Here is a 13923-nt window from a genome sequence, read left to right on the forward strand (position 1 = left end):
CTAATACTGCTAGTAATAATACCATTATATTATTTTTGTGATTTCAAAAGTTAATCACTTTAGTACGAGTAGATACCAACCAACACATACATTTACATTATTATTTAAGAATGCGTTTTTATAAAAGTCACTTACAATAATTTACGTCTTGAATGTCATTATGATGAAAAAAAGGAGTTTGATAATGTTTTGAAATTTCGAAAAAATTGAGTGCATAAAATATATCTGGAAATAAGAGTATGTTCAATCGTATCATTTTACGGATGAACACATGCATACAATGCTTGATTGCACCATGACCCTTGGAAAAATACGTTAAGGTACATTACAGGACTGATGACCTATTATACATTTAACTGTTTATTTTTTAAATTATCGTTTATTATACATTTTTTTTTCAAACTATTTAGTTTTGATATACGATGATCAATAATTGGCATTCGTAGTTGGTACCAATATCATTAGGAGAAATTCAGAACAATAGTTGGCTTTGAATTGTCTCACAAATATTTTGCCATGTTTATTCACTTGTCATAGATTAATTAAAGTTAAATGGTTAACTTGATTTCTGTTATTTATTATAATTTATTTAAATTAAATATTTTATTGTTTTTTATACAGTTAAGTAGTGTGCCTTAAACCGTCATACCAACCAACATAGTGTAAACGCATTGCATTGATGTGTACCTAAATATGTATCGTGTTCTGAATTGGTTATTAAAAATGTGTTATGTACCCAAACGTGTTGTAACCCAAACTATTATATTATAACTGAGTCCAATCTTGTTGTCCCAACCTACTATTTATCCCTACGTGGTTTTTTTCTTAGTAAAATTTCGTGGGCACCACAACACTTGCGTTTTTCACGTTCCGTGTTGTTTGACTGTTATTTAAAAATATAGAATTAGAAATGAATATTGTATCAGTATTAGAAAACACTGTACCTGTCACACGTTTGAGATCTATAAGGTTATATCATACATTTTCAGTGTTGATTCTTCCAAAAAAAAAAATAATTAAAATAATACATAATAATAAACGATAATAATTAAAATAATTATAAAGTATAGAATAAACACAATATATAAAATTATTTAAAAAAACGCCAATTTAAAATGGTCTGTAGTTGGAAATAAATTAATTGGCATTTAAATTTAACAAGATAAATTTATATTACACTATAATATTAACAGTTTTTTAGTACTAGTATTTTAGAAACTCGAATATGTTAATTAATTAATTGATTAAAGTTGTTAATGTGATTGTTGAGCTTTTTTAAAAACGTTTAAATTTAATCAGAGATTTTATGTGCTTTTATGTCTATTTTTAAGCATAAAAAAATTCCACTATTATTGTTATTATCGGGAATTTGTTAAAGGACTTGTACAATGATACATATCATTTTATCTTACTGTTAAGATTGACAATTACATATCATTATATGTATTCAATACATGACTGACCTTTAGGAAAATAGTAAAAAAAAAAAATACATTTTAGAATTATTACATCTTTTATAATAATAACATTTTATTGGTGATATTCGGTCGGTTTAAACGTTCATCACAACATTATATAATTAAATAATTTTACTGTTGTTTGACTTTAAAATGTTGAATGAAGCCAAATTAGATGAACTAGTTGCGACCGATTCCTCAAATCGAGAATTTACATTACAATTTTAAGTACATAAACATAAAACATATCAGCACACGACGAAACATTTTATTATACGGCAGTTTCGAAATACTTTAAGTCCCGATTTGTATTTTTTTTTTTTTTTTAGTGAAAAATATACAATATTTATACATATTTAAGTATATTATTATATATGTATATCCTTAAACAGACGATTTAGCGTACTATTTACAAGCAAAAAAAAAGTTGTTGTAATAATTATATAATAGAATGGAGTACTAAAGTAAAATGTATTTACAATGAAATTGTCTAATCAATATGTAGTTATAAGTAGTATAATAAAATTTATGTCATGTTAAAATCCGATGTTCTTATTGTAATGCGTTGATTAAAAATTGCGGAACATCACAAGCTACTTAATTTCATTAAATGCTATAAATAAGTAACATTTTTTTTATGGCTGATAAAAATTATTCCTTTAAACAGTCTAGTGACATTGGTAGACTAGATGGTAAACCCCATCCATGTACTCACACTACCATTCGTGGTACCAGTCAGAATTTACTCAGCCGTACACAGGTTGTGGCTGTGATTCAGACAGTGGAGCCGCAAATTCATCAAATCGTATTTGCGTCGGTTGTTGTGATTGCGACCCGTAGCCCGCTGATTGGGTCTGTGTGCTAGACTGGCCAGGTTTTGGCGTCAAATAGCTACTGGAAGACTGTGACGGTGATCCGTTTGCCTGCGATGACTGGTAGTTCAAGTTCCGTCCGTTTGGTGTCACTATCGAAGACGAGATTGCAGACGCGCTGTAACTTTGCGTTGGCGAAGACGTCGTGAACGTCGGCAAAGGCGATTGCGTCGGCCCGCTATAAGGGAACTGTGACTGGGGATTAGCTTGAGAGGTCGGCGTTGGGAACGGTATTGATGGAGGATTATAATTGTATCCTCCTGTTCCTGCTGTAGTCTGCTGTGGTTTAAATTGTACCTGGGTAATCTGAATTTGAGTTGGACTGTAACTGTATCCTAGCTGAGGTGGTCTTGATGTACTCGTTGCTGGGACGCCGGTATAAATATAACTGCCCTGTGGTCGTGGTTGAGCTTGCGCCTTGGGTGGGTTATAATTATTGTTTGAAGTAGGAGAAGTTTGAGGCTGTTGTGGTATCCCATATGAGGGTTGTGGTGGGGATGAGGAGGGTCTTGCATTATTTTGTTGTGTAGCTGGTTGTGGTGGATTGTATGAATAACCAACTTGTTGTGGTATATTTTGAGGTTGCGTTTGAGATGTAGAATAGGTAAAACTGGGTTGCTTGGGTTGTTGTGGTTGTTGTGGTTGTTGTGGCTGTGGATTTGGTCTCGGAGTTGGTTGGTTGTAAGAATAACCTTGAAATTGATTATTTTGTTGCTGAACTGCGGGAGGGCTATAAGAATACCCATTTTGATTCTGTGGCATCCCCAATAGTTGATTTGGTGTATTAAACGATTGTGATGGTATTCCAAAACTGATTGACTGCACTACAGTTGGCTGATTGGATTGAGGAATATTAGCATTAGACGGTTTTGGACTTCCGTAATTTTGTTGAGGAGCTATAGTACTTTGTACTGGAGCACCATATGATGTCGGAGGTTGAGTAGGCTGGGGCTGTGGTAGTGGCTGTTGAGGCAATCCATAGTTTGGCTGTGGTTGAGGCAATGGTTGTTGCTGCTGTGGGTGGTTACAGTTTGGTGGGGGTAGTTGTGGTGTTGGTTGTTGCTGTTGGATTGGTGGTCCATAACTAGGTTGTGGTTGTGGTAAAGGTTGTTGAGATGGTGGAGGTCCATAACTTGGTTGAGGTTGTGGCAAAGGTTGTTGTTGCTGAGGGGGACTATAACTTGGTTGTGGTAACGGTTGTTGTTGCTGGGGTGGACTATAACTTGGTCGGGTTTGTGGCAATGGTTGTTGTTGTTGAGGAGGTGGTCCATAACTGGGCCGGGGCTGTGGAAATGGTTGTGGCTGTTGCTGTGGTGGACCATAATTCGGTTGAGGCTGAGGCAACGGTTGTTGTTGTTGAGGTGGTGGTCCATAACTTGGCTGTGACAAAGATTGGGGCTGCTGTGATGGTGGACCATAATTTGTCTGTGGCGGTTGCTGCAATGGAGGACTATAACTTGGCTGTGATGGTTGCTGTGGCTGCTGTGGCTGCTGTGGTTGCTGTGGTTGTTGTGGTTGTTGTGGTGGTCCATAACTCGGTTGAGGCTGAGGCAATGGTTGTTGTTGTGGTGGAGGTCCATAATTAGATTGTGGTTGGGGTTGTGGCACTGGTGTTGGAGGTCCATAGCTTGACTGAGGTTGTTGCTGTGGTGTATAACTTGGCTGAGGTTGTGGTAATGGTTGTTGTTGTAGAGGAGGTCCATAATTAGATTGTGGTTGGGGTTGTGGCACTGGTTGTTGTTGTTGAGGAGGTCCATAATTCGATTGTGGTTGGGGCTGTGACACTGGTTGTTGTTGCAGAGGAGGGCTATAACTTGGCTGAAATTGTGGTGTGTTGTAACTTTGCTGTGGTCGTTGTTGTGGCTGCTGTTGTTGCGGCGGTCCATAGCTAGGCTGGGGCTGTGGTGATGGTTGTTGTTGTTGTGGAGGTCCATAACTTGGCTGTGGTTGCTGTTGTTGTGGTGGAGGTCCATAACTTGGCTGTGGTTGTGGTTGCTGTTGTTGTGGTGGAGGTCCATAACTTGGCTGAGACTGTGGTATTGGTTGTTGTGGCTGTGGCTGTGTTGGTGTCCCATAGCTTGGTTGCGGTTGTGTTGATGGTTGCTGTTGTTGTGGTGGTAAGTAACCTTGTTGAGGTCGCGGTTGTGTCTGTTGCGGCTGTTGTTGTTGTGGAGCACTATAGCCTTGTATTATCCTTTGTATTTGTGCACTATAGCTTTGCTGTGGTTGAGGTTGTGATGAAGTATACATCTGTTGTAATTGTTGTTGGTTATTATAATCTTGTTGAGATTTTTGTTGAGATGACTGTCCAAAGTTTTGTAACGATTGCAACTGTGTTTGGGTAGAATCACCTTGGATGTCTTGTGAGTTAAAACTTTCAAAATCAAAAGATTGTCCATTTCCAGATGTACTAGATGGAGTATACATTGATGATATGCTAACTGTTGGTTGACTTTGAAAGGGAGTTTGAAGTGATTGAGAATACAATGACGCTGGAAAACCATAAAAACATTTCTAATTAGTTATATGTCATTCAAATTCAATAATTTTTATTTTTATAAGACCAGTGATCCAGATTCTTATAAATAAGTGGATTCATAATTCATATGTTACTTCAGATGTGTTGGATGATCGAAATAACTGATATGAAATTGGTTTTAAATATTACAACAATACTAAAGTAAGCCATAAACGATAATTGCAACACAATAAACATTGATTTTAAATCAGTTTTGTTAGCAATTAAAATTGTATGGTGCCTATAAAAAGTAATTAGGTACGTATTTGTTTTATTACAATTGTAAAATATTTTTCACGGTTTTTGGTAAAAATAGTTATTGTTCTTAATATGTCTATACAAAGTTATTAAATTATAAATACTGATTTTAAAACCATATGATTTTAGAATAAATATAACGTCAAGTGAACATTTTTTAAATTTTAATTTTAATATAAGTGGAATATATTTTACATTCTTTAAAGACCTGAACAAATGTAACATAATTAAATTGTATTAACATAATAAATTCATCGTCTTCGAAGAGAAAAAAAGATAGTACCTTGGTAATTATTTTGAGAATGAACTTTTAAAATTACAGCAATAAAAAGTAATATGGTACTAACTACTAATATGAGTTTGTATAAGATTTCTTAACATTTAACGACTGAGTGTAAGTATTGCATTGTTAGATATGTTATTGGTCTTAAAAAACGAAACTAAAAAGAGAGCATAATATATTACAAAAAATCGCATAACGAAGAACGAACCACGAAGAATCATATAAATATAGACTGCTATTAGTAGCTATATGGCCATGTATAATAAATATGATCGACAACTGACATATAATAACTTCTCCTCTTAATTTGAAGACATTTTAGCAGTAAAAATAATACGTTACTGCTTACTTTGCTAAATCTTTTATATTTGTTTTAATATTTTTTATTTAGAATAAAGGTAAATTAGAAATTATTTAAAATTTTAGAAATTGTATTCCCTCTAAAATTAGGCACTATTTATTTTAATTGCAATAATATTATTCAAGCATTTATGTGATTATTATATATATAAACACAATTTTAGTTGTTTCGTATTTAAATATCTAGCTTAGTGAAAAAAAATAATAGTAATTGTAAAACTTTTAGTTATTATTTTAAAACAACTATACAGTATACAAGTTATAAAATTGTTAAATGTTTAATCATTTATTTTCGCTGAGTATCGGAATCATAGTTTTCCATTTAGGTTTCCAACATCATTATTGGCGTTTTATATTTTAAATTATACCTGGTGTTGATTTAGAAAAGGGAAATTTTAGCTTTAATGAAGCATTGATCTCATATAAGTACATAAAAAGTAGACGAACGATTTATTGAAATTAATATGATTGCTATTGTAGGTTTTACGGATAATAAAATACGAATGAAATATTTACTACGTCAATTATTATCATAAGTGTTACGTATTCATTTAAGTTTAACATAATCATTATTGTATGTTGTTGGTACCTATTAATTAAAGCTCGATTGTTTGAATATATCCAATTTAAAAATTATACCTTTACGTTAATACGTAAGTTATGAAACTCAAAGAAAACGAAAAAAAAAATAATACACATGAACTACGTTAATTTTGTGCAGATCGTCTCACGGTGTTTGCACTTTTGTTTTCCTTGGTAGAATACCGTGAAGTTACCATAATCCGCTTCTCTACATATCAAGTACACTTGAATTATTTCAAAAACGGCGGAACATAACTGGAAAATTAACAATCTCTAGCAAGTATAGTGTTGTTCTTACGTAACGACATTATAATTATTCAGAGCCTATGTGTAGAGACGCTCATATTGTGCTCTTGGTATATATTATAATATTACTATATTTTCAGTTCGTATTTGTATACACAAATTTATATAGGTATGTTTGTGATATTGATTTTTTTCAACACTAGGCCTGCGTGTTTTTTCACTGCGAACAATATAATACGCTCTTCTTCGTGAAATTGCGATTGAATTAAATCATATTTATAAGTATAATACATATAGGTACCTACGTGTATGCATAATATATTGTACAGATTTTATAACTTGAACGAGCACAGAGCGTATAGATACGCCTATTCACGCGGGAGAAAAAAAATCATATTCTTAATGAATTATATAGACGCACGCACGATATTATAATGTGCACACAACACGGAAACCATTAATCCAGCAGAAACTGTCGGCGAATAAGCAGCAGCGTAGATGACGAAAGAGAAATATTACAAAAGACAGATATGAAAATGAATAGTAGGTATATAATAGTAATATAAATACATAATAGTAGGTTTTTCGAGGAGTAAGTGGGCACTTTGGTCTCTGCACACGATGACGGAATAAAATATAGACACAAGTATACACTATATTGTAGGATATTTAAACTTTCGATTTTATGTGTAAATAAAAGCAAATTTTGATTTGTTGTCAAAAAATTATGTTCATACGAAATGAATTTGATTTTTCTTTATTTTTCCAGCTAAATAGTTTTTGTTCATTTACAACGAGTATTAAACCCATCATTGGTTGTATTTTGCCGGAACAAATACCAGTGGAATCAACCGATCAATACCACAATACAGCACCTAATGGCTAATATCTATCAATAAAGTACTGTTGTTTGAGTTCAACAAGAAAATATATGTTAAGAATAATAATTATATTGTTTTAATTTCATTACGAGTTACGACAACTTCAGGAGGTAGTAGACAAATTACTGTTCGTACTCGGACAAAAATCACGTTGTCGTAGATGATTAAAAGAAATTTAAAAAGAAAAACTGCATCGAAATTCGATGTTCGAATTAAAGATAATTTATAATTCCAATTTTTTTAAGCGGCTATAACAATATAAAATTAAATCGCTTTAGAACGGATCCGCCTGTGAAGAATCGTGCATCGTTGCGCAAACATTAACTTAGATATAATTATACAAATACGGTATAATTCAAAATCCACCTACTCAAAAACTAGTTTTCAAATCTAATAGTGTTTTTACACTTTCCTTTCTTCTTGGATGTACAATATTGATTAGACGTGATTAAATTTACCTATCAAAATCGACATTTTTTCATTAATTTTAAATTTTAAATAGTGTATTTGTGTTTATTTTTATTTATAAAAATGTTATTTAGTTAAAATAACTTAACAAATTATTTGTATGTATTGAAAGATCATTAAAATATAAAAATAATTACAAGTAGTACAACCGAATTTAAGAATTTTCAAGTGTACGATACATTAATACCTATACATAATTTTTTTTTTCTGTGTTTGTGATAACTAGTTCATCATATTATATTTTTATTTAAATGCAAATTATATATTATAATATACCTACAGTCATTTTTTTTTTAAAAATACTGTTTTCAATACTAGATGAAAGGTGATACATTTTTCACAAAAAAAATATTTAGTAATATCTCATATAAAAGTTAGTACTTACTACCTATAGTAAATAAATCGAACTATCCACATTTTATAGGTAGACGTCACTAAACTTTAATTGTTGAAAAAATTTAATTGGTTTAAATTGTAATTTCAAAATAAATCTTACAATAAGCTAATAAATTATTAATTATCTAACGAAATATTTAAGAATTATTCGTATTCGTTCTTCGACTACCTAAGTTCAAATTTTGATTGTGTCAGTTTATTTTTCGAACCAAATAAATTGTTATTCACTCGGTCGGCTCGAAAATCAAACTGCAGTTCGTGTCATCATTTTATTAATACTAGTGCGTCGTGAACAAATTATTTGGCTCTGCGTGCGAAACGATTAGCTTTGCGGATAGGTTTGAATTTATCGTATGATAATTTTGCCCCATCCAGGAATAGTTGATAGGTACTGGCATGATGCCACCATATCGCCGGCTATAACCATATTATAACAGTATATTACGCCTACAATTGATCGCGTTTCGACTCTCTACTGAAGAATGTGTACGGGTATTATATTATATTATAATTTACATTATTATAATCGGTGATAATATTTGCCTTCCAACCGCGTCGGATGTTACATAGTATGTTATAATAAGTATTTTAAATAGCACCTCTCTCGGGCGACGGACCGTGACGCTCCGATTGGCGGCGTGTGACCCGCACAGACACGTCCAGACGACGCGTCTCTTCGAGTATCGCGAGCGGCGGCCGCGGAAACGCGACGGTCAGTTTCCGGCAATTGAATTTTTCGGCGGCGGTGGCTGCGTCTTTCCGGTCCCCGATGCACATTGTTATTGTTTCGTAAGACCAATTATTATTATTATTATTATTATATTAACTGGCAGGTCGGCTTCGTGTCACCGTCACCGCCGCCACCGCCGCCGCGTATTCCGCGCATTATTGTCGTGTTGTTTAGCCAGTTCGCACACTAAACGAATGTATAGGAAGTGACGCTGCGACCACGCCGTGGCGATCAGTCCCGTGTCAAATCGTACCGTTCTCACACCGCATAATAATACAGGTACCACACTTGCACTGTTATACCAGGTAATGCGCATTTAGAGGTATCCATAGGTAGATGATGTATACATAATATTATGTATATCGATGGGTATACAGGTACGCGGAAACGCACACGCGCCACCGTGGCAGTTGTCGCCGCTGTCGTGACGTCTATTGTGTATTAAATATATAATATGGGTAATAAATGGGTTACAACGTATGCACACTATTCGCGTTATTGTCACGATGTCATTTGTCCGCTAAGGCGAAGATTACATAGGTATTATTATTATTATTATTAGGTATTATCATTTATCAGACGTCATTATAATAATATGTATCTGCACGTCTCACGCATTGCGGCGCAGTACGTCCCCTGAATTGGAAAGTCTGTGCACGCTCGTCTTATCAGCGCACTGCAATCGGGAAATTAATATGGCTTTTCGGTACGGCAAACCAATATATTATGGTATATTATGATATTATGATTCTGAAAACCTGTCGATCACCGTTTCAAACACCAATAATCGTTTCAAAATCCAGTAGGTTTGTAAACGTTTTTACGATTTTTCTAAAACTCAATTTGATATTGATCATCGTATAAAATGATGTAAATATCCCGCACGGTTCATTTTCAACACACCGAAATACGGTCAGAAAATAAGTTATTGTATTCTTTTGACGTTATCGCTGCTTTTAGCTTTTAAATAGTTATTAAGATGTACCTATTTGTTTGGATTTCGAATTAAATAATAAATCAATACAAATATAATCAAGTTGGTACATTTTCTATCTCAAGTAAACATAGCTTAATAAAAACAAATAAATAATAATGCCATCTTAAACCGATTTAATTTTCTCCGATCCAAACCACAGTGGGGTTTTCACTGAAATCTAAATGAACTAAATAACTTATAACATGAACTAATTTGGTTGATACGAACTGACGTTAGTTGAAACCGTTATTTTGAAATAATTATCGAAATTTAGTTTTTGAAATGGTAAAGATAACATTTTTAAATTGAAACAAAAATCGAGAATTAAATTCAAGTATCTAAAGTTTTCAACGTACTAAAAGTATACATTTCTCAACGCACGGTAACTTTCCAATTTTGCAGTAGCATATAATGTTATGATAGTAACACATCGTGAAATGCGTGTTACATATTATTATTCTGCATTCCATTAGAACGAGAAAATCAATTTTGTCATCAATCACAAGGTATATTATAGGCACGGAGAAAATAATTGGAGATGATTTGTATTTTTTTCATCGAATATAGTATTCATTGTTGATGCTACTGCAGTGCTATAATAATGTTAACAATTTATTTCCGCTGCAAACGTGAGCTTTTGGTTATTGTTTTGTACACAATCAGATTTACGAGCTATTTTGTGTCAATCACAATTCACAACAACAATTAATTTAGCTATTAATCGTTTTGTATACATACTACGATAGTTATAAATTATAATATGATTAAAGCTACATGTTTTTTATTTATGACTGAATAGAACCACTGGTACAGTCGCGTTGAATATAAATAGTAAATTATAATATTCAGATACACATTTTTTAAAATGATTATCGTTATCAATATTAAATATAAAACGTATTTATGTAAATATTTATTCAGTTTCGTTCATTACCTATTCTATTAGAACAAATTGCACAATTACATTTTAATTTTACAATTTTCTAAGTGTAGGTTATGAAGAATGAAAATCCATTACATATTAATAATTTGTATTGAAAAAAAACCTTTATAAAGTAAGAAATAAAATTGATAACTGTAAATGTAATACATAAAAGTGATTATTCATAAAAATATTATGGTAACTTCATTTTTTTAGAACGAGTTATTTAATATTCAATTTTAAACGTAAGGTTTCAATAAAAATTTAGTTGGATTTTCTTTTGAGAGAGATGTGAAATTTGATTGTTAGGTAGTTTTTTAAACGGTTTTGGTATGTAGCACTCACCATCACGTTTGTTCGGTAAAACAGCTAAAGCCAAGTTCAAGAAGACCGCACAAGCCGTTGCCAACAAATACGCCCTCATCTAAAAACAAAAAAATAAAATTCGATTTAGCAGAAATGAATATGTCAAGCTTCCGAAATCTATACTCAAATAATTCGGTACACTCATATCATTCAGTAATGTTTTTAACCGATCATATAAAATTTCATACCAGTTTAAAGAATATTTATGCACTTTCCTATAATGAAAACTAATAATTCAATATTTATCGATTGTTTATTTTAACATCATGGTAATGCGAGAAGGTAATGAATATCTATCGTTCTACATTTTGATGTCGAGCAGAACGATTTATTAAAATAATGAACCTTGTTGATCATTTAATTTTCTTATAATAATAACAATACTTAATTTTAATTTCAATCGAAGTGCAATCTCACAAGGAAGGCTGATATTCGATTAAATGTGAACGTGAGTTACTGACAACAAAAGCGCTTATATCTCACCTCCTGTTGTTTGATTATATAAAACTTGGATTTAAAAAAAAAAACCTAAAATGGTACTGATTCAAATTATTTATTGGACCGTATACAGAAATTATGATATAATCCACAGATTATCCGTTTCCGAACGTCCTGTTGTGGTGCAGTAGGCCACGAGAATCGTACTAAAAATATTTAGTAATGCAATTATGCTGTCAAATATTCAATTTATGTATTCGTTTCGAGTAAAAATAAAATATTGTTGGGATAATATTATTTTTTTTTCACCTAAATTTCACTGATCAAATTACAGTGTTAACTATATATTAAATCAAGAAAAGAATAGGTAATTATTACGTATGAGTAATAATGAGTTGATTTTGTATTAAGATATATGTTTATACACGAGGTACATGGGTACTCAAAAAATAACATAAGTGTATGAAGTAAAAATAAAATAATTAGTTAATTAATATTCTACGTTGATTTAGTTTTATATGTTAAAAGCTTATAAGTAATAAACTTATGGAAAAATATAATATAAAGGCACTATAAATGTAAATAAATCACTTTATATCATACACGTAAGTGGAGATAGTTTAAGAGCGTTGGAGTGATTTTTTATTTATTAAATTAAATACGAGGATGTTGAAAATAATTCATTATTTTGTTATGAATGCATCATAATGAATTTTCACCTTTCTCTTTTAGTCAATTTTTAAATAAATTACTGATGATTATGTATACATTGGGTAAATCAAAAAACACATTTTTTCCAATTTGAAAATATACCTTTGACTCGTAGTTTTAATTCAGTGTAAAAAAATTGAAAAACACTTTTTATTACCTAGCAAATGATATTTGTTGCAAATACAAAACGGTATACTAAAGTAAATTGATGAAAATACTGCTACATTAATATGATTAACTATTATTCGGTTGCAAATGGATAATAATTCATATTTTAAACATCCCTTGAAAAAGTCTTATAAATTGATAAATTATATTATATTTAAGTCTTATAAAAATCACCTAATGTTGTGAAAACGATAAAAAAAACTTAAAATCTTAAAAAAAAATCAACAGAAAATCAATTTTAAGTTAGTTGCGTAAGTATAAAATATACTAAAATGACAGGTTTAATAATAATTTAAGTCTCAACTTAGTACTTGTATACTCACTGTGAATGTCTAATCCAAATTATTATTAAAAATCCTTCGGGTTATCCTTGGTTCACATTAAGTCTATTTGAACTTTGTAGACGAAAAAACAAAACGAAAATCAAACAATCATTAAAATACGGAATAACGGCACGTACCTACTTTAATTTGACCGTTATCGTTACGACACTGGACAAACGGTGAGCGCGACGCGAACAAGAATGAAAATGAATGAAAAAACAACGAAAATTCAATCAAACGGTTTTCGACGGCAGAGAGAATCCGGCGATTCCCGGTCCCGACATGGTGACTACAAATGGATATTGGATGGGTGACGGTAGGCAATTCGTATTTTATACGAAGATTTTGAGAGGGACAAGAGGTAGAAGAAAGTGATTATAGTGGTGGCGGCTGTAGCGGTGCCAGTGGTGGTGGCGACCTTGTCGGGGAAAACGCTGACTATAATGATATAGTTACCGAGTTGCGTGATACAGCTTGAGATCATACATATTATATAGTATTAAATTGCTGAAGGAATATGGGCACCTGTTATAATTCATCCGGTCTGCCATGTGTAATGCATTATGTTTTCCACACAATTACTGGCAGCACCATCTGACCTCTAAGAATTGGTCGGGGGACGCTCTTATGATGGGTATAGTCATCCAGTCACAAGATACCAAGGAAATATGATCATTATGATAAAAATATACACTACGACATGTGTAAATATTTTATGACACTATTAATTCACAACTATGTGTTAAATTAAAAATTCTACAGTTATGTTACATATTTTTTTTTTTTGATTTTTCAGTGCAGTATTGCAGTTGTACCTGATACCATTGATTTTGTAATATGATTAAAATCAATGCTAATACCTTAAGTTATTTACTTACCAACTCTATAGACTATTATTGTTCATTTCCCGTCATCAAAAATCGGTTAGCTGTATTCGACTAAAAAAAAATTGATTTTTACCTAAGTAC

At 32.1% G+C, this 13923-nt stretch overlaps 1 protein-coding gene across 1 annotated transcript; it reads right to left on the reverse strand.

The window, feature by feature from the left end:
- Positions 1-80: 80 nt before the first annotated feature.
- On the reverse strand, positions 81-13255 carry LOC111034663 (extensin-like). Its single transcript, XM_022315969.1, has 4 exons — positions 13097-13255; positions 12956-13027; positions 11295-11373; positions 81-4821 (listed from the first exon to the last, which is right to left on the reverse strand). Exons 3-4 carry the CDS (start codon positions 11371-11373, stop codon positions 2204-2206), a joined length of 2697 nt encoding a protein of 898 aa, XP_022171661.1. The 5' UTR covers positions 12956-13027; positions 13097-13255; the 3' UTR covers positions 81-2203.
- Between the last annotated feature and the right edge of the window lie 668 nt (positions 13256-13923).

Source organism: Myzus persicae, unplaced genomic scaffold (genome assembly GCF_001856785.1).
Source record: "Myzus persicae strain clone G006 unplaced genomic scaffold, MPER_G0061.0, whole genome shotgun sequence".
NCBI lineage: Eukaryota > Metazoa > Arthropoda > Insecta > Hemiptera > Aphididae > Myzus > Myzus persicae.